The following is a 27,495-nucleotide window of genomic DNA, read 5'->3' on the forward strand; positions in this document are numbered from 1 at the left end:
ACAAGGTGCGTGAGGAAATAACCTTTATTGGGCCAACTTCTGTTGGTGAAAAACAAGCTTTTGAGCTACACAGAGCTCTTCTTAAGGAGTATCTTGAAAACTTCTCTCATCAACAGAAGTTGGTCCAGTAAAAGATATTACTCACCCACCTTGTCTCTCTAATATCCTGGGACCGACACGGCTACAACACCGCATGTAGTAGAGCAGTGGTTTTCAAACTTTTTTTCTGGTGACCCAGTTGAAGAAAGTTGTTGATGCCTGCGACCCAAAGGAGCTGGGGATGAGGGGTTTGGGGTGTGGGAGGAGCTCAGGACTGGGGCAGAGGGTTAGGGCGTGGGGTTGAGGGCTGTGGAGTGGGGCCAGGAATGAGGGGTTCAGGATGTGGAAGGGGGCTCTGGGCTGGGGCCGGGGTGCAGAAGGGGGTCAGGGATCTGGGCTGGGGGTGCAGGCTCTGTGGTGGGGCCAGGGATGAGAGGTTTGTGGTGCAGGAAGGGGCTCTGGGTTTTGGGGGGCTCAGGGCTGGGGCAGAAGATTGGGGCATAGGCTTGGGCTTATCTCGGATGGCTCCCGGTCAGCGGCACAGCGGGGGTGCTAAGGCAGGCTTTCTGCCTGTCTTGGCACCGTGGACCGCGCTGCACCCCAGAAGTGGCCAGCAGCAGGTCCGGCTCCTAGGTGGCTCTCGCCTGCAGGAACTCCCCCCCTCCCTCCCCAGCTCCCACTGGCCAGGAGCTGGTGCTCGGGGTAGGGGCAGCGTGTGGAGCCCTGTGGCTCCCTTGTCTAGGAGCCGGACTTGCTGCTGGCTGCTTCCGGGGCGCAGCGTGGCATCGGAACAGGTAGGGACTAACCTGCCTTAGCCAGGTAGCACCGTCGATGGGACTTTTGATGGCCCGGTCGGCGGTGCTGACCAGAGCCACCGCGACCCAGTGCCTTACATTCTGCGACCCAGTACTGGGTTACGACCTGCAGTTTGATAACCACTGTAGTAGAGTAAACATTCTAGTCATTCTAGGGACTGTGCCTTCTCATTAAGTTTGCAAATAATAAATAACACAGGTATAAGATACACATGTGAAAAGTGCCACAAATAATTAAATAATTGTAAAAAATTAAAACTGATCCCAAAAAATTGGCTTTATTGGTACACATTAGGAGGCATGAAAGGAAAGGTGTTTCAGACTTTTAAGGTAAGCTATTGTCAGCTTTGTTTCTGGGTAAACAGTTTTGTTTTGTTTTTTTTCCAAATAGTTAAATCGTCTACTTGCTAACAAAGTTATTGAGATCAATGACAGATGGAAAATCCTGTCACTTGCTTTTACGACGGATCTAGAATTACCTGGGATTTCCCCCAGAAACTCCTACTGATCAGTTCTGCAAAAACTGGGCTGTGTTTAGTGGTCTGGTTTAGTGACCTGTTTTTAAAATCTGAGTGAGTAGGCATAGTTAGGAAGTAGATTACTAAAAGGTCTGATCCTTTAAGATACTGAATGCCTTCTCAGTGATGCTGAGCCCCCTCAGATCCATGGAGCTGAGTAGTTGGTTAGGCCTTTCAGCACCTCATTAGTTAAGGCCCTTGTGGTGTATTTCTGTTCCAGCACCAGATTCAGAAGAGCTTTGGAGTAATGTATCTTTTTTTAATTTGTGGGGGTGGGGGAAGGGCAGGGATGGAGGAGTTAAGCTGCATCTTTACATGCTTTACCATAGAATAGAATTCATTTCTATGAGGAATTGAGAGAGAAACTAATGTTTAAATTACACAAATTACACGTGACTAGACAGAGCAATACCGCCACTCTATCTGTGCCCAGCAGTAAAAATACTTAGTGTGCCACCAGAAATGTATAAATATGGGTGTGATACTTGAGCAAGGGCTGACTGTCTTTTTGTCCTGTGTTTGTACAGCTTCTTAGCACAGTGGGTCCCAGTGCATGATAAATAATAATGTAAAAAGAATTGGAATATTAACTGTCGTCCTTTTCAAGGTTGCTTTTGCCACTGAAAATGTCACCAGCCCTTTCTCACACCTGATCTGATATCATCATGCATATCTTTGATAAATTAGATTACAAGAATGCACTTTCTTGGGCCGCACAGAAAGCTTATCCAGGGTCCCCCCGGATAGCATGATGTGACAGTATGGTAATTGTTGGAGTGGAGGGACAGTGCTGGAGTTCTTCACTACTTGGTTTCTGTTATTATGCCACTCCTGTCACTGGAGTATCTGACTGCCAGTTCCAGAGTTAGGACATTGAAACAAGAAAGTGAATGTCCACTCACTAAGCTGCTGTGAGGAAATTCAACCGCTGGATCCAGTGTGGCAGGTGATGGTTGTAATATATAGCACACAAACCACCATTGCTCTTTAATAGCACTGGAAAAAACACAGATCTATACAAAAATAAACCCTACACATGTTCCCTGTCTCATCTTCCTCACCACTCTAGAACATTCCGAAGATGGTCCCAATTTAATGAACTTCTGTATTGACAGCCCTGTACCACTACCGCTTGGAATTTCTGTCCAACCTGGAGGTATAGAGACAATGGAGAAGGCAGCCAGCTCCCAGTTTGCAGTCTGATAAAGACGCATACAGAGAGCTCAGACAGAATTCGTAAGCTGTACAGACAATTCCCAAATCATCATTGTAGGTTGCTTGTTTGGGTGGTTTTGTATGTAGGAGGGTTGCATGTAAGCTAGTGTGTTTGTGTTCTTCGGGAATGCAAGGTCTAAGAAATATACTTTGTATTTTGAGCAGTTTTGGTACTTCTGTCTATCTACTGACTTATAAAGGCCTCATTATTTTAATATTTGAGCACCTCACAGGTATTAGTGAATTTATCCTCACAGTGCCTCTGTGAGGTAGGCAAGTATCATTATCACCCTTTTGCAGAAAGAACTGAGGCACAGAGCTATGAAGTGATTTGCCCAAGGTCACACAGGGAGTTTGTGGCAGAGACAGGAATAGAACCTAGGTCTCCTGAGTCCTAGTCTAGGGCCATAACTTTAAGGCAATCCTTCCTCCCAAGATCAGGTCCTCTCCTTTGAGGAAGAGTTATATAGTCAGGGGCCAGTTCCAAGTGATTCCTATCTTGTGTATAGGTGAGCTTCACTCTTCTGGGAACGGTTCCATTAGCCTGAGGATCCCAGTGGGTGAGCTAGTCTTTAGGTTTTCTGGATTCTATTTAGCATTTTCAGAGTAAGGACTGACCCCTTAAGCTTAACCTTGTGCTCTGTGGGTAGCCAGCAGACAGCGGAGCATTGAGGTGATTTGCTCTTGGTAACTTGTGTTACTTAGGAGGTGTAGTGTTGCGTTTTGCATTAACTGCAGTTTTCTCAGGGCTCTTGCTCTCAAGCCCAAATAAATTTAATTGGCATGAATGTTTTAGCTTATGTTTCTGCATGGCACTCTGTAGACAGTACGTACTAAAGAAAAATGTGTAGTAGTTAGTAATAGCAGTAGTATAATGGGTTATTCCAAGTGAAATCACTTAAGAGTTATTTCTGCAAACTTTACTCCCACGAAACTTCCATTAACTATAGTGGAGATTTTTGCAGAAGTACCTCTGCATGATCAGCTCCCTAATCTTTACTTTATTGGTTGTAAAACCAGATCTCTCTCTTCCCAAACTTTGCACTGACGTTTGCTAATTTTAAAAGTATTTAATTTTCAACTGTTTAATTTTTTTTTAAATTTTGAGTATTGTCTTTTTCTCTTGAAGAAAAGGATAAGTAGGAGTGCCTGACTGATCTTTTCTATATCAGCCCATAGTTTATAAACCTCTGCATTACAGAATATCCGTGGTTTTGTTTCCCTGTGTTCCATACAAAATAGGTTGAGTCACTTTAAACTTTTAGGCTATGAAAACCCTCCTTTCCATTTTTTAAAAAATATAACACAAATAACATAACATGTATAGCATATTGCTTTTCTCTAAACCTTTGCTATGTTTGTTTTGCAGTGAGGGTATCAAAATTGAATGTATTTGTCTAAATGATGACCGTGTAAATGTAGAGCATTGGGTTACAAATGTAGAACATTGAATGTACTTGTCTAAGTGATGACCGTGTAAATGTACAGCATTGTGATGACCGTGTAAATGTACAGCATTGTAGGTCTGTGAGCTGGATATGTTATCCATGAGGCATGTTCGAAGTTTATTCTGTTCATATTCATATCCTAAGCTTTCACTTTTTTGAAAATGTAAGTTTCTAACCCTCATGGCTGCAAAGGTAATGTTCCAAATCTGAACAGAACATAAACTCAGTTTGTAGATAGTCTGAAATTTTGGCTCTGAGAAATTGTCACAACCACTCTCCCACCCTCCCCCTAAACTCTAAATCCTAATGATTACACCTGAAAGGTCAGCATAAATTTTATAGCTGATCATTTTGTGGATAGAATGGGGAAAGGGCTGAGAGTGAATCCACTTGGGAGGGGGTTTAGGAATTACTGCAGAAAAGGAAATGTAGAGGGAAGAAAGAAGAGAAACAAAGAGAGAGGAGGGAAAGAAAATGAAGATGGTGAAGGAGGAGAAGGAAAGGCCAAAAACAGCAGTGGCCCTAAAGGAGAGCATGTTTTCCCACTGAGTGATATTGACTGGGATAATACCTTATTGAAAAATTACATTAATTCAAAGTTTTAGATTCAGTCCTGTAATTTACAAGATGTGGGTAGATTGTTATGCCTGTAAGGATTGAAGTGGACACAGGCATCTACTTATGTGTTATAAATTTCAGGATCTAGGCCTTAGTCAGCTATAAATACCATATTCAACCTTTGATTCATGTGCTCAACTCCCATTGACATCTTTGGAAGAACAGTTGTAGATCAATGGGAGTGTATAGTCCTAAATGTATGCCCCAGCCATATAACATAATTAAAAGTGCAGAACATGTCCCTTTGCACAAAATGAGTTTGATACCCCTGATTCAGAGTGAGTTTAAACTATTTCTGTATTGGTCTGTATCTGTAGTGAGCTGTTCACAATGTCACGATTTTGCTCCTCTGAGAAACTGAAATTATTCAGAACCCATGTAAAGTCCAAATGGGTGTAAGTAGGAGGTATGTATTGAAATTTTATAAACTAAATAAAATAAAGTTTGAGTAAATATCAGAAGTTCCAACAACAGGGAGTCGTCTCCCAGTGAAATTCTGTAACAAATGTGTTTTGAACATTTGAAATGGAACTGGCCAAGGCAGTCAAAAATGTAGGAACCAGTCCATCATTGTTAATGAGATGAGTGAATAAGCCTTTTCAATCTCACATTGCTGTGAAGATCATCCTCTCTATTTTATGTAAACATGTATTACTTAAGCAAAAAAACAGACCATGCAATAGTTGTTTGCTAAATGCCGATTGCAGCTAGAGTGAAGAAATATTGAGGTAAAATGACTAGTCAGTTATGGTATTGTGTGCAACTACTTTTGCTGTTGGGGCAAAAGTTTAAAAAAAACCAACCGAGTTTGCTGTAGATCTTCTAATAGATTGATATTAGCTATTGTGTCTGTTAAAAGGAATTGAACAGTCGAGTGCGGGAGGGTTGATTCTGCTCTCTGTTGCGCTGGATTAGGTTGAGGAAACTCCACTGAATTTCAGTGGAATTAATCTGACATAGAACTAGTGTTACAGAATGGAGTTAGAAATGAATAAAACTGGGCATGATAATAGTACAGAACATAATGATGGTGTTAAGAAAGTAAATCAGAAGCTCTAGTATAAAAACATGAGCATGGCAAATGAGATTGGAAAGAAGCAAATTTAAAACTGGTAAGAGGAAATATTTTTTACACAATGGATAATCAGCCTGTGGAACTCAGTGCCTCAAGATATTCAGACCAACATTTTAGTAATATTAAAAAAATAAAGAGACATGCGGACAAGGAGAGCATCTCATCTGTAGTTACGTTAATTATGATTTTAAGGGGCATCACCCCAAATCTTTCAGGGCATAAACTAGTTGCTGATTGATTGCTGTCACCAATAATTGATTGTCTGTTTTCATGTTTCTTGCATCATCCTCTCAGTTATCTGGAATCTGGCCATGGTCAGACACAGGATATTGGATTAGATGTGTCACTGGCCTGATCTTGAGATGACATTTTCTGTTTCTTTGTTGCAATTTGCAGTGGATATTAACCTTTAAGGAAACTTTTAATGTTTTATTATCTGCGTTAAAATGCAGTAGTGGTCATGGGAAATTCCTTTCTGTAATTTCCCTTCTTAAGTGTAGTCTTAATTGTAAAGCGTATGTGTGTTTTGAGTCATTATTTAGTACAGAAGGAATAAAACCTGAAAAGTACACTACAGTTTTGGCAAACTGTGAAGATATTTGTTCAAAATACAGGGAATTATAATTTCACAGGTCAGGGAACATTTGGATGTTATATATGATCACTGTTCTGATAATACTACTTTTGCATGCAATTTTATGATGGATGTATGCATGTATACTCCATTACCTTGCTGTGATTATGGATTCCTTAGATAATAAGATGTGAAATTTAAAGAAAAAGTTGGCAAATGGAAAGGTATGTGGGCTTTTGGGTTTTTTTTTTTTGTTTTTTTTTGGAAAAAGCTGACAGGTACAGAGGAGCACTGGGTTTGGACAGACACTCCTATAGGGGAGGATCTATTAACAGGGATTCTCTATATCCTAGTAAAGAGGAGAGGATAGAAGTTGATAAAGTACAGGTAGGAACTGAAGAAAAATAGTCAAATGAAAAAGAATCCCATTCAATTACACCACATGAAAGCAGTCAATTAAAAAGTGACACATTTTATAAATGTTTGCTTACAAATGCTAGAAGTCTAAATACTAAAATGGGTGAACTTCAGTGCCTGGTATTAAATGAGGATATTGATATAATAGGCATCACAGAAGCTTGGTGTAATGATGACAATCAGTTGGGTACAAAATGTATAGGAATGTCAAAGTAAGTTGTGCTTGTGGGGGAATGGCATAATATGTGAAAGAAAACAGAGTCAAATATAATAAAAATCTTAAATAAATCGAACTGTACCATAGAATCTCTATGGATAGCAATTCCATGTTCTCATAATAAGAATATAGCAGTAAGGATATATGACCGACCAACTGACCAGGATGGTGACAGTGATTGCAAAATGCTCAGGGAGATTAGAGAGGCTTTAAAAATAAAAAACTCAATAATAATAATAATAATTAATAAAAGGGATTTCAACTATCCACGTATTGACTGGGTACATGTCCCCTTAAAACAGGATGCAGAGATAAAGTTTCTAGACACCATTAATCCTGGAACCCACAAGGGGAAAGGCAATTCTTTATTTAATCCTAAATAGAACACAGGATCTAGTCCAAGAGGTGAATGTAGCTGAACTGCTTTGTAATAGTTACCATAATATGATTAAATTTAACATCCTTGTTGGGGGAAAAATACCATAGCAGCATTTAATTTCAGAAAGGGGAACTGCAGAAAAATGAGGCTAGTTAAATGGAAATTAAAAGGAACAGTCGCAAGAGTGAAATGCCTGCAAGCTGCATGGAAACTTTTTAAAAACACTATATTAGTGGCTTAAATTAAATGTATACCCCAAATTAAAAAAGCATAGGAGACCAAAAAAATGCCACCATAACTAACAGAGTAAAAGAGGTGGTTAGAGGCACAAAGGCATGCTTTAAAAATTGGAAGTCAGATTCTACTAAGAAAAATAGAAAAGAGCATAAACTCTGGCAAGTCAAACGTAAAATATAATTAGGCAAGCCAGAAAAGAATTTGAAGAGCAATGAGCAAAAGACTCAAAAACTAACAGCAAATTTTTTTAAGTAGATCAGAAACAGGGAGCTTGCCAAACAATCAGTGGGGCCCCTGAACAATTAAGTTTCTAAAGGAAAGGAAGATGAGGCTATTGCAAAGAAGCTAAATGAACTCTTTGCATCAGTCTTCACTGCAGAGGATGTGAGGGAGATTCCCACACCTGAGTCATTCTGTTTAGGTGACAAATTTAAGGAACTGTCCCAGATTGAGGTGTCAGAAGAGGAAGTTTTGGAACAAACTGATAAATTGAATAGTAATACGTCACCAGGAGCAGATGGTATTCACCCAAGAGTTCTGAAGGAACTCAAATATGAAATTGGAGAACTTCTGACTGTGGTATGTAACCTATCACTTAAATCAGTCTCTGTACCAGATGACTGGAGGATAGCAAATGAGATGACAATTTTTAAAAAAGGCTCCAGAGGTGATCCTGGCAATTACAGGCCGGTAAGCTTAATTTTAGTACTAGGCAAATTGGTTGAAACTCTGGTAAAGAACAGAATTATCAGACACATAGATGAACACAATTTGTTGTGGAAGAGTCAACACAGCTTTTGTAAGGGAACTCATGCCTTACCAATCTATTAGAATTCTTTGAGGGGGTCAACAAATATGTGGACAAGTGTGATCTAATGGACATGGTGTACTTGGACTTTCGACGTCTTTTGACAAGGACGCTCACCAAAAGCTCTTAAGCAAAGTAAGTAATCATGGGATAAGACGGAAGGTCCTCTCATTGACCAGTAGCAGGTTGAAAGACTGGAATCAAATGGTAGGAATAAATAGTCAGTTTTCAGAATGTAGAGTGGTAAATAGTGTCCCATAAAGCTTTGTACTGGGACCAGTATTGTTCAACATATTCATAAATGATCTGGAAAAAGGGGTAAACAGTTAGGTGTCAAAGTCTGCAGATGATACAAAATAATTCAAGATAGTTAAGGGCAAAGCAGACTCAGAAGAATTACAGAGGGATCTCACAAAACTGAATGAGTGAGCAACAAAATGGCAGATGATAAATGAAAAGTAATGCATATTGGAAAACATAATCCCAACAATACATTCAAAACGATGGAGTCTAATTTAGGTGTTAACACTCAAGAAATCTTGGAGTTGTGGATAATTCTCTGAAAACTCAGCTCAATCTGGAGTGACAGTCGAAGCTAACAGAATGTTAGGAATGATGAGGAAAGAATAAATAACACAGAAAATAATTCCACTATATAAATCCATGGTACGCCCACACCTTGAATACTGTGTGCTGTTCTGGTTGCCCCATTTAAAAAAGATATATTAGAGATAGAAAAGAGAAGGGTAACAAAAAATGATTAAGGATATGGAACAACTTTCATCTGAGGAGAGATTAAAAAGTCTGGGACTATTCAGCTTGGAAAAGAGACGACTAAGGGAGAATATGATAAAGGGCTATAAAATCATGAATGGTGTGGAGAAAATGAATAAGGAAGTGTTATTTACCCCTCCATGAAACCAGGGGTAACCCAATGAAATTAATAGGCATCGGGTTTGAAACAAACCTAAGGAAGTACTTCTTTATACCACACACAGTCAACCTTATGGAACTCATTGCCAGAAGATGCTATGAAGGCCCAAACTATAACTGGGTTCAAAAAAGAAATAGATATGTTCATAGGTCCATCAATGACTATCAGTATGATCAGGGATGTAACCCCATGCTCTGGGTGTCCCTAAGCTTCTGACTGCCAGATGCTGGTACTAGATGAGAAGGGGACAGATCGCTTGGTTAATTGCCCTGTTCTGTTCATTCCCTTTGAAGCACCTGACATTGGCCACTGTCAGAAGACAGGATACTAGGCTAGATGGACCATTAGCCTGGCCTAGTATGACCAGTCTTATGTTGTTCTGATTATTCTAAATTACAGCATCTTAGATTTGTTGAACAGCCTCAAGTTTGCAGACTGTCAACTTTATGCATTCATAACTTTAAAATAAGTAAACTGATTTTCTTCCAGTTTGTCTTATTTTGTAGATACTATTGAAACTTAAATCAAGACTGTACTGTAATTTTTAAAGTAAGTTTGTATAACACATTCTAGTTTCTTTTATGTATTGTGTGATTTGATATAGTGTATTATAAGGATTGTGACAAAGCTCTGTCCTTGCTTCCGTGGGTCCCACATTTCCTGGCAGATTTTGCTAGCCTCAGAGGCTCACTGTGACCCTCCACGTACTCCTTCTCTCTCTAGAGACAAGGGTCACAGTCTACTGAGCCATTTTCATCATAAGCCAGCGAGGGAGGTGAGGAGAAGTTATCCTTCCTTGCACAGTCTCTGTTGTCTCCCAGTCTCAGCAATTAATCAGGGGGCAAAGGTGAGGGGGGAGCCCAGGCCCACCCTCTACTCCGGGCTCCAGCCCAGGAACCCTAATAGTATCAGCTGTAGTAGCTGACCTTTTAGGAAGATAACATGTACAATTCCCTGGGCTACTTTCCCCACAGCAGCCCTCACTTCCTCAAGCTCCACTTCACCCTTACCTCAGGGCCTCCTTCCTTGTGCCTGATATGGTGTGTACTACTCAGCCTCTCCAACAGCACAGCTTCCTCCCACAACTCCTGACATGCACACCCACCTGACTAAATGCAAGGCTTTTAACTAGTTTCAGCCAGCCCCTGATTGGCTTCAGGTGTCCCAATCAACCTAGCCTTCTCCCTTCCTTCTGGAAAGTTCTTAATTGGCCCCAGGTGTCTTAATTGACGTGGAGCAGCTGCCATTTCACTTATCCTGGTGCCAGGGATTTGTTTAGCCTGGAGCTAATATATCTATCTCCCACTACTTTTCCATAGCCATCTGGCCTTGCCCCGTCACAGGATATAAAGAGCGAATAAATTTTACTGCAGAAGTGCAAGGTAGCAGAGTTAAATAAGGCTGACACTCCAGAAACAGTGTTAAAATACAACAAAGAATAATAAAAATCTGTATATTTTGAAAATAAAACTTTACATAGTTGTACTGAAAGCTAATAAATAAATGAAGTTTCTAGACCTTCTATCCAGAACTGGAAAATGTCTTTCCCATACCTTTACATACATAATGTTTCTGCAGAAGTTCTTTTCAGAAGCTTAAAGTAGACACTGATTTATGAAGTATCATTAAAAATCTTATCACTCATGTTAATAAAGATGTGAGGGTGCATAGATTCTGATTTGCAGGATATGTCCATTTGGATTGTTCCTTTTAGTTACTGCCTTACAAAGGTATTTTGTTATTCTTAGGGTGAAGCAGAGAAGTAATTTTTCAAGGGTACAGGGTATGCTTATTCTCAAGTGTGGGTGAAGCTACACAATTTATTTCCATATGATATTTTTGTATTGAAGAAAGACATTTTGGAGAAGGGAACTGTTGCTTCCATTCTTGAGCCTATATTCCTAAATTAGGTATCCAAACTACTCTTTTCTCTACAGTGATAAGACAAAACAATTTTCATGCACTATTGGCAGTGAGTGGTCTTGAGAGAGGGAAGGACTCTTCTTTATTTTTCTCTTCTTTCTTATACCTGATATGCTGCAGGGTACATTGGATCCAATGGAAGTTATGCAATCAGTCATGTAGAATGAGTCTTTATACATATTATACCTTTTAGCCCTGCTTTTGAATTCTTACAACATAAACAATTCAGATTTCTGTTAGGATGTTGTATATTATGTTTATATGGATATCTTTTCTTTATATGTGAGGGAAAATGTGTAAAACTGATCAATGTATTTTGTTCAGCATCTCTCCTTCAGTTAGAATTTTATGTCATGTATTTTTGTCATATGCGTAAAATAGAAGATGTTAAAAATTGCCTTTTATCCCCCATAACCAAACTAAAGAACTGAAACCTCCAGAGAGGATGAAAGGGAGGTCTTTAGCTGGTAGAGCATAAACCAAAGGAAATATTCATAGCCACAATTTTTTGAGCAGCATGAAAATTGTATTTCGACCATATATATTGAATCTTCTGTGTTGGTTGTTCATAGTAGTTTAACTCATAAGTACATTTCCACCATTATTAACCCAATCAGTGAAATGAAAGTGGAGTGAGCATGTCAGCAAATTATTTGGGTCCTGACCATGCTGCTGCTCTGCTTATAGAACTTCCATTGTGTTCCATGAGAGTTCTCTTTGGGAGGGTCTGTGGAAATAGGAGCTTTGATTATAATTCAGCAAGCCTGTGAGTATTCCTGTCTACTTATTTAACACAGTTGTATTTATTATTTTATTAATGAATTTTAAAAGTATAGACAATAGAATGACTTGTAAAGAACTGCTATTATCTGTGTATCTAAATTCCACAGTTCCAAAGCTTGTTTCCTACAAGATGCACCTTAACTCTAAAAATCCTGAGTTTCTAATTGCTGCTGGTTATTTTAACTACATTTTTTTAAAGTTTCTTTTTACCCTTAAGATACAGATCTGTATTTTCAACCTTAACTTCAGCATAATGAAGTTTTAGTCAAGTAGTTTGTGTAGATTTTCTTTCTATATTTGAAATGTTTACTAAGTTTTGGGAAGTGGGGATCAGGTTATCTTTAAGAGCTTCCACACTCCACAGAGTGCTTGGCAACATGAAGCAGCAAAGCTGGGTAGTCAGGAATATTTCTCCGAGATTTGCCTTTTAGGGTTTACAGACTCTGTAGGCACTTTGAGTTATGGATAACAGGGCAGCCCTGTAGAATGCACTGTTCTCCTCTCTCTCCTGTGCCATATAACTCTTTACTTGCCACTCACCTGTTTGGAGCAAAAAAGCATCTTGTTCCTGGAGTAAGGTTTTGTTATTTTCTTTCCTGTTGGTGATCTATATAAAAGTTCTGCCCATGCCCCTTGTGGGTGAACTGAGTGAAAATTTTGTGTCTCTTTCCCCCTCCCCACCCTACACATGGGAAGGTGTGTGGTTTCCTTTGCTTCTGCCTCTCCCATGCTGTGGAAGATGTTCAATTATTTGCTGATGCCTCCATCACTGCGTCCCTTATCATTTATCTATTTTGACTGTCTTTTTTTAGGGCAGACCTTGTCTGTATCTGTGTAAAGCATGTATTACACTTTGGGTGCTACATGAATAATGGCAATATGAGCAGGATCAGTCCTCAAAATGTATATAATATCTTTACGGCAAAGTGTGTATTTTTCCAGATAAAATGTCCTTGTTGCTAGTTTGACAAATAAGGAAAACAAACAAACAAACAAAAAAGAATGACAACTAAATTTTGGGGAAAATAACATACAAAAGTGTCAATTGCATAATGTATTTAAGAAATTAAGATAGGTATTAAGTTATTTGGAATTAATTTGTTAATTGAGACCTTTTGAAATCATTTCTAATTACTGTCTGTGTTATATATATATTTTTTTCTTTCACAGCTTGGGTCCTGTATTTGCTCTGTTTGTACCATTTTTTTGCTCCATTCCAAGGATGCAAGTGACACAAATATTAGGCCAATTTCCCATCACAAACAAGACATTGGTCTATATACTGGGTTTACAGGTACAGTATGTGCTTCCTTGTTCACCTTTCATTGAAGCAGTTTATAATTTTGCATGCCCTCTAGCTAATTTTGTAATATTTCCACCCATACATTTCATCTTAGGCCCACAATTTAAAGGTATTTAGGTGTTGCTGTGCTCAGCATTGCAAAGCCTAACTGATTTAGGAGCTTAAATCTCATTTTAAAAAGGGTTTTAGGTTCTTAGGAGCCAAAATCCCTTTGACAGTCAATGCGATTTAGGTTCCTAAATGCCTAAATAACTTTTGAAAATGTGTCCACTGCAAGTGTATGTGGTGGGTCCTTTGTTCAGTTGGCTAGAAGAAAAGGGGTTGTTGCCCTTCAAAGGGCTCCCCTCTGCAATTGGTGGTAGAGATGGAGGAAGGGAACGGTTTACCTGGAGAGATCAGGAAGTGGCTGGACCAGGTGGGGAGGTGGGCACTGCCCTTCCAGGTGACCAGAGAGGGAGGGCTTTGTACTCCAGGGAGTTCCAGAGAAGACTTCTCTGACTGGGATTGGGTTGGCAACACCTACCCTCCTAACCATAGAATCAGAATGGGCCAATCCCCCTCTTTTTCCTGCCCCCTTAATCCTCATACAAGGGGAGGTTAGCCGGGCCCAGGTTGGAAAGGAGGTCTGACAGCAGCCCTCTCAAACACATGGAAATTATTAAAGAAATAATGATGACTTACACACTACAATTTATTGCTGGCTATTCCCAGATATTTTACATAAATAAATTTGCTGCCTAATTGAACTACATCCATTGGCTCCTGTGTTTCTTCCAGCATGGCCCAGACAATGAGATTGTCTCCTAAATCAGTTAGGCATTGCAAAACTGAACATATCAACGCCTAAATACCTCAAATAATCTGGGCCCTCAGGCCTTATAAAACCACCTAAAACAAGGAGGACAAATATGTACAGTAGGGATTTCTAAATGCCAGTGACCTACTGTAGTAGGATGAGATGAGCCAGTATGCAAGATTACTGCTATTTCATTAACTTCTATGTCTGTCGTTCCCCACAAAAAGGTGTAAAGTCCAAGTTATGAAATCTCTTATTTTGATTAATCTTTTTTACGTTAACAAAAATACTGATAGCTCAACCACTGTATTGATGTGACATTAACTGAATTTTTCTTATTTCCTTGTTTCCTGCCATGTGAAGCAGGAAAGAAAATATATATATATATATATATATATATATATATATATATATATATATATATATATATATATATATATAACTTTAATGTAACTTCACAGCAAGATTCTGTGAGTGTTTGATGGCAGCAAGAATCTGGTTGATTAACGATTTTGATAGCTATATTTTATTTTCATACACAGCATTACCATCTGACAAATAAAATTGGTAACTTGTCAATAAGAATCTGACATTAAACTTATGTGGATCATAATATCAAAAGCATAAGGAGGAAAATTAATGAGAAAATATTTGTTCATCTACCGAATACCTTAGTAGCCACAAAAAGTTCTAAAAATGAATGGGTGATTTATGTAACAGGAGACTTGCACATTTATAAGAAACTATGCCTATTTATACACATTCTTGAAGACTCAAAAATATCTCAAACTACCAATGGAAAGTACCAGTAAATGTATAAAACATGGTTAAGTGTGTTTTGGGATGAATAGGCCAGTTTCAGAATACTGACTCATGTCCACTTCTCTAACAACCCTTCCTCCCTCCTGTATGTCCTTGAGCACTTGGAGGGTTTTTCTGCATTGTGCTCAAGCACCTCATTCTGCCTTGATCCCTCTGAAACCTTATCTGTTTGTTCTGTGAGAGAATCCAGAATGAGGCCACTTTCTCCAGAATCTGTCTGCAAAAAGGGTGACTTGAGATGAGATCATAATTCACGAGTGAAGAAAGGGTAAATGAGTGCTCCACACTCTTTGTGTGGCAATAGCACTTGTGAATGCAACAGGGAAAGTTCGAGTGAAGTCAGAGCGGTTGGCAGCAGCAGTGACCTATTTGTTAGGAAGCTAAGGTAAGAAAGCAAAAGCCAGTGATTAAGATAGGAAAGGACTCAGTGAGGAGATGCCTTTTTCATATGGTTTTGATGGAGGCAGAAGAGAGAACCTCCTTTACCACTTTCAGTCTGGTTTTCAGCCCTTTCCTTGCACTGAGGCTGACCTTCTCCAGGTGACTAAATATCTATACCTTAATTCAAATAATGGATCCCCTCTCTTGTCCTATGCAGTTCTCTTATGGACTCACTCGAACCTAACGCTATGATTTCATATCCACAAACTTCCCACTGGGGTAGAGTAACTTCAGTTCTTAAAACTTGACTTCCACTCCGGGCCAACTCCATGACTACACAATTAAGAGTTTCTCCTTTAACTTATGCTGCCTCCTCTATTTGGGATTCCTTTCCCAGTCCCTCTGAGCTGCTGAGTCACTTCCTTTGTTTAAACATGTCTTTCAAACTTGTTTTTCTCTGTAGCTTATAAACGGACTTCCTGTAAAGCATTATGCTGAACTTAATAATGCTAAATGAAAATAAAATGCATAGTATTGTGGGAAAAGAACAGCTGACAGATCCCGCCTGCTTTTTCCATCTCTTTTTTAGTTCTGGAGTGTGCCACTGCTATTATGGAACTGAATTTATGCAAAAATGGATGAGTCTGACTGTTTAATTTGAGGAGATAGGTTTCAGAGTAGCAGCCGTGTTAGTCTGTGTCCACAAAAAGAAAAGGAGTACTTGTGGCACCTTAGAGACTAACAGATTTATTTATTTATTTCAGTGGATGCATCTGATGAAGTGAGCTGTAGCTCACGAAAGCTTATGCTCAAATAAATTTGTTAGTCTCTAAGATGCCACAAGTACTCCTTTTCTTTTTGAGGAGATAGACACAAGTCCTACCATAATACTAGGGGATAGTAAATCAGACAACATCATCTGTGTAAATATTAATACCCATATTAAAATCATTACTCTTATATCTTCCAGCTCGTAACCTCTGGTTCCTACATCTGGATTATAGCCGTAAGTGGACTGGTAAGTATTACTATTTCAAAAATGGTGTGTGATGTTTTTGAGCACTTTGATAAATTTATGTTCCAACCTAAAAATAACCTTGTATCTTATTGTAAAAGTGTGGAGGTTTTTTATTTTTACTAATCATATTCATGCAAATTATCCAGTTTCTGAGCAGCAGCAAATTATGAACAATAATGGAAATAAAAATTCTAGTATTAAATTCAGAAGTACCAGGACACTAGCTAGACTGATTCTAAAGGCAGATTGACAATAGAAGTGTCTTCTTTATAAAGAGTAACCAGACTATCTTGGCTAAAATTTGCAGGTTGGCATCATTTTCTCAGAGTATCATTTTAGTGCAGTGTGTGTAGCTTTAGACACATCATGATTAATATTCACAATACAGTAGAAATGTTAATTCTAATAAAGTATTGTTTATATACTTTATTCACCCACGTATTTTATTATCTGTTTTTAACAGACTGTAGGCTTTCATTTTAACATTCAGTTCTCTAGCCTTTTCATTGTGATGATGTAATTTCATGCTTTGCCATCATTGTAGAATGTGTATAAAACAACCGTTTGTCACCATACAGGAGCGGTAAGAAAGGTGTGAAATAACTTTCCCCACTTTAGCTCAGTGAGGTGTGAAGTCTGCCCCTCTGCTATTCTCTTCACCTTAGTTGTTAACATTGCAACACTTTTAAATGATGATACAGTTTACATTGCAATCAAGATGCTTTTTTATGATCATCCTGTGCTCCCAGAAGTGAGACACTGAGATTCTTCTTTTAAACTTTGTATGTCCTCAAAATTTTGTTAGGCATGACACTGAACTTTCACTGTTAGAATATGCTTCAAAATATCATTTAGCTTTTCATATCATTTTAAGTCAACACCTGGTTTATAGCTATGAAACAAGTCATTAGTACAAATTGATATTTTTCAGTCCATAATACTTATGCGAGACATGCTTTGCCTGTGTCATCGGCTGAAGGACTGATCATAAGATCAGTGTTGTAATTCAGAAAACAAATACATCTCTTGTATTCCAGATGTCTCTTGCATAACATAACCATCACTCCTCTAAATATAGGCAGTTGCTTCCTTTTTACTTAAAAAAAAAAAAAAAAAAAAAAGAGAGAAAGCGAGAGAAAAGTGGTAATTTTGCAGCTCAGAAAACAGTTGAGAGTAAAATTTTATTACGTTAAATGTAAAGTCTGCATTTACAGTGGTTCATATTTCACATTTAACACTGCAAAAACATTTTATAACATCTGTGTGTATATTTCTGCAAGGTATTTAATATTTTGATTTGGCAAACTATATATTTATGTTTTTGTCACAATAGTACTACTCTTGATTTTGTGTAATTGACTAGTTAATTTGGGCCAGATTTCAGAACTGTGCATGCAGACTTGCACATGCAAAATGTCATGTATTTGAGTATGTATTAATTGCAGCCAGTTAGATGTGTAACTGATCATTTGCACACAGTTACTGCACTTGAGTGCCCATTGTGTTAATTAAAAAGACAAATTAGGCACCCAAATGCCTGAACATAGTGTGATTTTGAAATCTGGCTCTTGTTGAAATTCTGCTCTTATCAAGCATCAAAATGTACTCTGCTTCATTTCTGAATAGTTGTCAAGTTCTCATATATTTTGTTTAGGCCAATAAGTTCTCTTTTACAAGTTAAAGATCAAGTACAAAACCAAATGAGTCCATTCAACTAAATGATGACTAATGATATACACGTGCAAGTTACCAAGCAAAAGGGATGAGCTGGGTCCCTTCTAAGGGAAATTTCTCACTCTGGGTCAGCCCCCAAAGAGCTACAAGCACAGGTGCACTTCACACACAAATTTCCCTCTTTCCATGTGGTAGTGCTACCTATGCAATTCTGTTTCTTCCTCTTCTTGCTCTGTCTGGATATTATTTGATTGGAGCTCTTCATATTTGAGATGGAGCAGGGGGAGGATATTCCTCTCTGCACCACCATTCCCTGCAAAACTCTTAGGTTTCTGTGCAAAAAAACCAGACTGGAAGTAATACAACTTTGAGTTGTTCCTCCTCCTGTGTCCCTTCTCAGTGGCTACTGAATAGTTTGAGGGGGACCCAGTAGTGACAAAAATACACATATCTACAAATATATCTATTGATATGGCATGTATAGTTATTGGAAAATTTTGGAAAGTTTGTAGTATGAAGTTGGATTGCTCCCAACATCATTAATAACGGAATCACAGATTTGGTGTAGTATCTCCTTGTGAGTTGGATATACGTTTTATCATCAGAATCGAAGGGGAAAAAAATCCTGTTTCTAGCTTGGCTTCAGGTACATCTTTCTGGATTGTTGAATTTGTGTCAGTGTAGAATACACATTAGAGGCTACTTTTTTACTCTACAAGATCAAAATAGGTATTTCTCAGTACCATTGCTTGTAATTACTATGAAAATACAGAATCCTGCTCACATCTCTTGTATACCAGTATGTGCCTGGTCATTTCAGCTATTGAGAGGACAGAATGCTATGCAAAGAATGTCACTAACAAGTTTCATGGAAGATCCTCTGCAAACAGTATGATATAGAAAAAAATATTGTAAACACTTATACAGTGTTGACCTAAAAATTAACATATAATGCTAATCTGTCAAGAACTTAGAGACCTCTTTTTAACTTAGTTTCTTGTAATGGGCTTTGTCAGGGGTATGAAACGTTTGGTGCATCCAAAAAATAAATACTTAGGGTATGTTTTCAAACCCCTGAGCGAGAAAGTTTCAGTGCTGTAAAGTGGCAGTGTAGACAAGGCTTTAGATGTTGTGGGGGTAATAATGTTTTCCACAGAACTGAGCCTTTTGAGCCCCCAGGTCTGTGTAAGTTCAAACTGCTTTATATGAATAGACATATTTCTGGTAGCAATTTATATAATCAAAACAGGCACCTGCAAGCTATACAGGTGATACACCATACACTAACTTTTAACGTTATAACATGGACTTTTGTCTTTGTTATGTTTACTTTCAACCAACAGTCTTCTCAACAGGTTTATCCAATCTCATTGCCCAACCTAGTTAAGCCTGGAAACAAAAAGGTTTCTTGTTTTTTTTTTCATACACAAGCACAGTTTCTTAAAATGGCCTGTCTACTTATATGCTGCATTAAACACGCAAAAATCAGCTTCTCTCTAAAGAAGTACATTTCTGATTGGCGGTCAGTTTATATTTCTCATTGTTATACTCTTGCAGGATTGAAATATAAGGGGCATGTCAAGGCTCACTCAATATTAATTACAGCATAACTGCGTCAAGAGCTAAACTCAGGTTGGTACCAGCAGATGAGATTTCCTAACCGTAACGTGGAGGTCCCTCTGTACATATACATAACATTATCATCACATAGTTCCACATATCAAGGTTTCTGCTATCTATGTTGCAAGGGGCTGTATTTAGTAGGAAATTGAGTCTGTTAGAGCCTCTTCCCTTTTTGTGGTGTATGTGTTGAAATGTCTGTCTGTCTTTTATACCCAGTGTAACGTGTGCCAATTTTGTAGTAGTTTGCTTTCTAAATAGGCTGTACTATACATATCTCAGTATCTGGGATAGTCTGAGCCTTCTCTAGGCCATAACCAAATTGGGTATTGTCTCAAACTCTGGGGCATTGAGTTTTAAACATTCTTAACTGTAAAAGTACTGAATTTCCTTAAAATTTGACTTGCTTTGTAGATATCATTGAGACTTAAAAACCAAACCTACTCTGAAGTCTGTGTGTACTCCGTTATAATTTACTAAATTGAACGTTCTGATACAGCTTTATATTTATATTGTACTAAATATTGTATGTTTTGACAAAATGATATAAACATTGTATTTTAAGGCATCAGCACAAGGGGACAGATTAAGGTAGAAAGTTCTACCTTAACTCTGCATTTTCTGACTTCTGAATGCTTGATTTCTCAATCTTGACATTGCATTAATAGTATTCTTTGGCATGGACTACAAATAAAAATGATTAAGTATTTAGGGATGGGCGTTGGGTTGGTTTTTCTGTTTATTTAATCTATCTATTTAGTAACCAGTGCGCCAAGGCTTCTTTTTCTAGTGGTGTTCACACTAGTGGTTGGTCTGTCCTTCTTGAAGGAGACTGGGAATGGTGAGAAGCAAAACATTTAATCAACGCTTTCATGTTTTGAGACTTCTTACTGTGGTAGTAAGAATGAAATGACCAAACTAACTATTTGAAGAGACCTGGGGAATGGTTAGTTCTCAAAATAGTTTGACTGTGATGTGATGTAATGCACTTTCCCTTGCACTGAAGATGAAAGCATAAACCTTACTAAGGGCTTGTCTACACTTGCAGTGCTGCAGCTGCGCTGCTGTAGTGCTTAGTGAAGACATTACCTGCACCAAGGGAGAGCTTGGGGATTAGGTTCAGTATAACTACATCTCTCAGTGTTGTGAGAAATCCATACCTCTGAGTGACATAGTTATACTGGCATAAGTGTAGACCAAGCCTTAGACTGAAAATTTGTCATGGCTTGAAATTACATCTTGAACAGTACATACCTAAGGCAAACAAGACTTTTTAGCCTGGGAGGGAAGGAGATACTGTTTTTCAACACACTTGTTTTATTAAAATTGAAGTATACTTGCTTGTTTATGCTCTCCATAAGAAGAGGAATTATTTTTCCAAGTGGGGTTCAAACACATTTTTAGTACTGTCTAGTGACATGACCACACTTACAATGGGCCTTCAACAAATCTAAAACTACTGCTGAAATGGAGGCCTGGTTATGGTACAAAATGATACCCTAGGCTGTTTGTGCTATTTAATGTGTGTTTAAAATAATGAATCTACCCCCACAAGTAAGTGTTGCCCCAAATCCTTCCCCACCCTGAAATCAAAATATTTCAAAGTTAGTTATATATGGGTATCTTGGTGCAAAATCAGAACACATCTAGCTATGAATTTCCCTGGAGTGCTCTAGGACTTATGCTTAAGATAATTCTACTTGCATTTAGGTAGGTATTCTATGAAACCTTTTAGGCTTAGGTCATTTACAGAAGCATCAGCTGAATAACAATACGTCTAGGTTATCAAAATGTACAGTAAAGTACACATTAAACAAAATTTGATTTGGAGTCTGAATTGGCTTTAACGGTGCAGCTCAGGATGAGGGTATGTTCTAGAAACTATTTGTCAAACATTTGCCTTCAGTACTTTGGAGTTACACTGATGTAACAGAAGGCACAGTATTGACACTATTTTCCAAAGTTAAATGGTATTGTATATCGCTGTGGATAGTGCACTGAAAACTAAGGCAGCAGATTTCATTTATGTATAGTACGGGCATGAAAAGGTATATATGTGGAGATTCATATTTAGGGCTCTGACATTCAGATTCATTTTCACACAATTCTTTCATTCTGTTAAAGTTTAAAGTAGGCCAATATGCAACAGTAATGTGCACTAGCCCTTTTTTTTATTTGTGTATATTATTCTGGCTTTTATTCAGGAGAGTAGTTAAGCACATAGGCAATGTTGCCAACTCTTGCAATTTTATCACGAGTCTATGATATTTTATGTAGTTCTTAAAGCCCCAGTTGTTGGGGTTTTTTTCAGGAAGTTTTTAGCCCTTACGCTTGTGGCCAAAAGCTTGAAAATGTGAAGCAATGTGTATCTGAAAGCTTCAGAAATCAAAAAAGAACCTCAAATTTACTATTTTTAAAGAGATCATGATTTTTAGCCAGTCTCATGATTTTTGAATGCTTGAGGTTGGCAATACTGTATATGTTACTTTAAGCATGAGAGTAGTTCTACTGAAGTCAGAAGATCTACTCTCACTTGTTTAAAGTTATGTACATGCTTATGTATTTTTCTAAATGGGAATGGCTATTTTTAAGCAGTAAAGAGTGATTTATGTGATCTTCAGCCTCTGAGAGATTTAGAGCAGTGAACTTGTCACTTAGCATTTTGAACACAAACAGAGGAGTGGAAGGGATGGGTGAAAACAATGTATGAAATAATTGAGTGTGAGAGGAGGAAGCAACTCAAAGGTCAGGGAAATGAAAAAATAAATGAGGGGAGCGTTGGGGGAAGTGGAATAACCAAATGGGAAGTACATCAGGGAGAAATGTATAGAATAATAAGTCATGGAAAAAGTTGAGGGAGTCAGGTCTGGGGAAGGAAAGGCATCACAACCTTAAAAAACACACACATGTTTTGTTACAGTGCCAGCCTCTTGTTGGTTTTTCTGTTTTATACATTATAAACATTTTATATATGAAAGATGTCTATCTACTTGAGAGAGGAAAGTCAACAAAGAGAGTGAGAGTGTTAGAGTTGGAAGTCAGCATTGGAAGACTAAAGGATAAAAGGGAAAATAAGGCAGATGACAACAGATACAGTCTCACGTCCCAAGGAAACACCTTCTAGTCATCAAATATCTGTTGTAATTACATCAAAACAAAAATGAGGAGCCCACAGAAATGTGCATTTAGGAAAACCTGTGTTGAATAGACAACAAGATTTTATGTAAGGAAGGCTTGGCCAAGTGGTATGTGGATAGTGTGCTGTGCTGCCATAGAAGAAATCCAAATTAAACTACCACTTTTGGTCTCAAATTCAGGTTACGAATGGATGACTGTGCTGTGGAGGCAGTACATTCAGCTCAGGGATTGCATTAGGTCTTTCAATAGTGACCCCACCAGACACTAAAGGAGTTACATTAATGGACTCCAAAGAGAATGGTCTCCAGAAGAGAACAAGCTCACGTGTCTGAGAAGTTAGTGGCTGCAATAAGGGTGGGGTGAAAGGAAGGGACATGTGTTAGGAACAAAATAAATCCTAGCTGAGATACAGGCCAGTTATTAGATGGAGATGGTAAAATTGTTAATGATAATGCAGAAAAGGCAGGTGCATTCAGTAAATATTTCTGTTCTGTATTTGGGATGTAGCAGGATGAGGTAATCGTACCACATGAGGATGAAGAAATACTTTCCATTCCATTAGACTAGGGAGGATGTTAAACAACATTTCCAAGGGATATACACTTTTAAATCAGCAGGCCCAAGATAACTTGAAACCAAGGTACTAAAAGAGTTGGCTGAGGGGACCTCTGGCCTGCTGATATTAATTTTTAATAAATCTTTGAATACCAGTAAAATTCCAGAAGATTGGAAAAGTGCTAATGTTGTGCTGATATTCAAAAAGGGCAGAAGGATGATCAAGGTGTAACTATAGGTCAATTATCTTGACATGAATTCCAGGAAAAATAATGGAAAAGATGATACACGATTCATTTGATAAAAATTAAAGGATAGGAATATAATTAATGCTAGTCAGCTGGTCATGTCAAACAAACCTGATTTCATTCTTTGAGATTACAAATTTGATAAAGGCAACTGCATAGATGTAATACACTTTCACTTTTGTCAGGCCTTTGACTTAGTACCACACAACATTCAGCTTAAAATGTTATCATTATACAATATTAATAAAGCACATGTTAAGTGGATTAAGGACTGGCTAACTGATAGATCTCAGAAAGTAGTTGTCAATGGGGAATCATCAAATCTGAGGGTTTCTTTATGGGGATCCACGGATTGGTATTAGGCTTGATGCTATTCAACATTTTCATCAATAAATATAAAATCACTGCTGATAAATTTAGCGGATGACACAAAGATTGGCAGAGTGGTAAATAATGATGAGACAGGCAGTCACATGGAGTGGTTTGGATTGCTTGGTAATCTCAGCCCATTCAAACAAAATGCCTCTTAATATAGCTAAATGCGAAGTCATACATCTAGGAACAAGGAATGCAGGTCATACTTAGAGAATTGGGGACTATATCCTGGAAAGCAGTGACTCTGAAAAGGATTTAGGGGGTCAGAGTGGAAAAACATGGCATGATGCTGTAGCAAAAAGGGTTAACGCAATACTTGGATCTATAAAAGGGGGAGCAGTGAGTAGTAGGGAGGTGATTTTTACCTCTGTATACAACATTGACGAGACAGATACTGGAATACTGTAACTAGTTCTGGTGTGCACATTTTTAAAAGAATATTGAACAAAAGAGACACAAAAATGATCTGAGGGCTGCCATACAATCACAGATTTAAAAAGCTCAATCAGTTTAGTTTATCAAAAAGAAGACTGAGAAGTGACTTGATTATGATGTATAAGTAGGACCTGGTATTTTTTCCCCATGAAGATAAAGGTCTCTTTAACCTAATGGCTGGAGGTTAAATCCAGACAAATTCAGATTAGTAATAAGGCACACATTTTTAACACTGAGTGTGATTAATCACTGGAACAAAATACCAAGCAAAGTGGTAGATTATCTATCTCTTGACGTCTTCAAATCGAGACTGGATGCCTTTTTGAAAGAGATGCTTTAGTCACACACAAGTTACTGTTGTAATTCTGGTCTGTGTTATACAGGAAGTCATAGTACATAATTAAATGTTCCCTTCTGGCCTTAAAATCTTTGAATCTATGTGAACGCGGATCCATTAAACAGAAAAACTCTCAATGAGCAGAACTTCGCACACTGGTCTATCCATTGCTTATTTCCCTTAGTTTTCCTTTTTTAATGGATTTCAGATAAAGCTAGTTAAATTGTAAACATTTCACTTAGTAAAATAACACAGAAATGTGTCTGTCACGTAGAGTGTCGTCTTAGAGCTTCTGTGTTTGTTTTACCAAATGTAAAAAAAACCACATCTACTTCCTTTTTCTTAAAGGTCTAATGTTTTGGGAGGGCGGGGGCATTAGGAGGTAGCTGACTTTGTGTGTATGCGTGTAGGGGGGTGGATTTAGAAAGAATTTATGTTAAGGACTAGCTGAAAGACATAAAGTTAAGAAATTGTAAAAGATAATAAATAATTAAAGATCCTTTCAGAGTAAGGGCCCCACATCTTCAATGTGCCAAATATTTTGCAACATGGTGAGTGTCCTGTCAGCATGCTGTAGAAGTGGGTCCTAAAATTGTGTTGGAAAATGTTGTAAGTTATGATCAAGCTACCAGAAAAATATCAACCCAGATAAATTTTACTTTGACAGATCAAAATCCCAAATGTTTTATGTTCCTACTGTTTTTTGTTTTGTTTTAGCAACTGCCAACAGTGCTTTCACAGTGATTTTCCTTTTTAAAGTTTTTAAACTTCTGAATACTTGTTGCTATGTGGGCAATAGCCTTTCAACAATGAGACATCTATTGTTTAAGGTCAGATACATGCAGTTTGATCACTGAATGATCTGTAATTAACATAATTTACTGGTAAATTAGTAGACCTGAACCACTAGAGATTCTCAAAAAGTCAGTAACAAAAATAAAATCTTGTTTTACAAAAAGAAAAGTAACTCAAAATTTCTATACCTATACTTTTTCAAGTCTTGTTTTTAACATGATACAAACCAAGCTCTGCATGTGAATTAGCTGAAGAGGAAGTTCTTTGGAAATATGTGACATTAAAATGTGGGCATGACATTAAACCAAGCTGCATCACAAGATATATTCACTGTACATAATTCCACTCTTGAAGAGTTTATTGGAAATATGCAAATAATCTCTTCCTCAAAAGATTAGACTTCATGAAAATATTTTAGAATGAAGTGAGTGATGTGTTAAAAGGTGCGCGCACATCCAGCTAATAGCTTTATAACTGCAGTAGTAAATCATGAAGGATCTGAAGTGACACTAACCAAAAAATTAACAAATATGGAAGTGGTAGGATGAATTAAAACTGTGTACATTTAAACAGTGTTTTTCACAATTGAATGGATTCGTCCATGCATTTATGCTTTTTGAGACATTTTAATGTCCTGCAGATCAACTATGCAGGCTCACTGTGCTGTAGAGAACTCTTCCTTCAAATTTTATAGTTGCCAGGCAATATACTTTGGACACAGGAGGAAGGATGACCCAGTTGTGGGGCACTATCCTGGGACGTAGACTTTCTGTATGACTTTGGGCAAGTCACTTAGCCTCTCTGTGCCTCAGTACCCCATCTGCAAATTGGGGGAGGGAGGAAGATGGGAACTGCCAGGATAAAAACCACCTATTGAAACATCATGAAAATGACACCCAATGACCAAGCTAGTCACAGGTTATACACACACACACACACACATATATTTTGGACACACAAGCGGTATATACCACTCTTTTTCCACTAGGTCCCTCACCTACTAGTCTTCTCTCTCACACTGTGCTTTTTGTTCTGTAGTTTAGTATAGAGCTTACATTATGGTAATAACCATTTACTATAAAAATTATATAAGTTTATATAAAATTTTGTCAGGATAGTTATTTCTAACCCTCTTTAGTGCACTCTTGCCCTTCTGGGACAAAAACATTTAAGGTACTGAAACTCTACATGCTGCCCCTTGGTTGTGTGCTGTTAGTGACTCAGAGCTATGATTGTATCTGAAATTGGCATGGAGATTGTTCTGTTTGTGGTTAAAACACCATTAGTCATACTGCAGGATTTGTCAAGCCTGATATAGATTTTCCTTTAACTGTCATCACTTGCTTTGTTTTTTTGTTCTTGTTGCGGATGGTAACGTTATGCTGTTACCTACTGAACTCATTTAAGTTATAGCTTGTTTTGAAAATCAATGGTTTTTAAAAAATGGACAGATGAGTGCTCAATAGTTTCTACTAGTTGTTCTGGATAGTAAAGAAAAATGTTGAGCGGGTACTCATATTATGGTGCTGATAGCCATAGACTAGTTTCTGACTGACATTGGCAAGTTTCTGGTGTAGGTTTAGTTCCCTTATAATAGATTTTTAGTAGAGATGTGGGACATAGTTGAGAGGAAATAAAAAAGCTCCCATTCCCATGCCCAACCTTGGTCTAGGTTTGGAAGCCAATCAAAACCTTTCTTTGAATACGGGGAACTTCATTTCAGTTCAGCCTAGATATGAGTCCACAGTGTAACGCTGCTGCAAAAAAAGCAAACATCATGCTGGGCTGTATTAGCAGGGGTGTTGTAAGCAAGACATGAGAAGTCATTCTTCCACTCTTCTCTGAGCTGATTAAGCCTCAACTGGAGTATTGTGTCCAGTTCTGGGTGCCACATTTCAGGAAAGATGTGAACAAATTGGAGAAAGTCCAGAGAAGAGCAACAAAAATGATTAAAGGTCTAGAAAACATGATCTGTGAGGGAAGATTGAAAAAATTGGG

At 38.0% G+C, this 27,495-nt stretch overlaps 1 protein-coding gene across 4 annotated transcripts in view; it reads left to right on the forward strand.

Moving 5' to 3' along the window:
- The window catches only part of UBAC2 (UBA domain containing 2), a 162,665-nt gene that overhangs the window by 94,354 nt on the left and 40,816 nt on the right, over positions 1–27,495 (forward strand). For all 4 annotated transcript variants that reach the window (XM_037896392.2, XM_037896383.2, XM_043535053.1 and 1 more), the window contains 2 exons: positions 13,171–13,294; positions 16,273–16,320. In XM_037896392.2, the coding sequence (XP_037752320.1) occupies positions 13,171–13,294; positions 16,273–16,320 (172 nt within the window). The remainder of the gene's footprint in view (positions 1–13,170; positions 13,295–16,272; positions 16,321–27,495) is intronic.

Source organism: Chelonia mydas, chromosome 1, assembly GCF_015237465.2.
Source record: "Chelonia mydas isolate rCheMyd1 chromosome 1, rCheMyd1.pri.v2, whole genome shotgun sequence".
Taxonomy (NCBI): Eukaryota; Metazoa; Chordata; order Testudines; family Cheloniidae; genus Chelonia; species Chelonia mydas.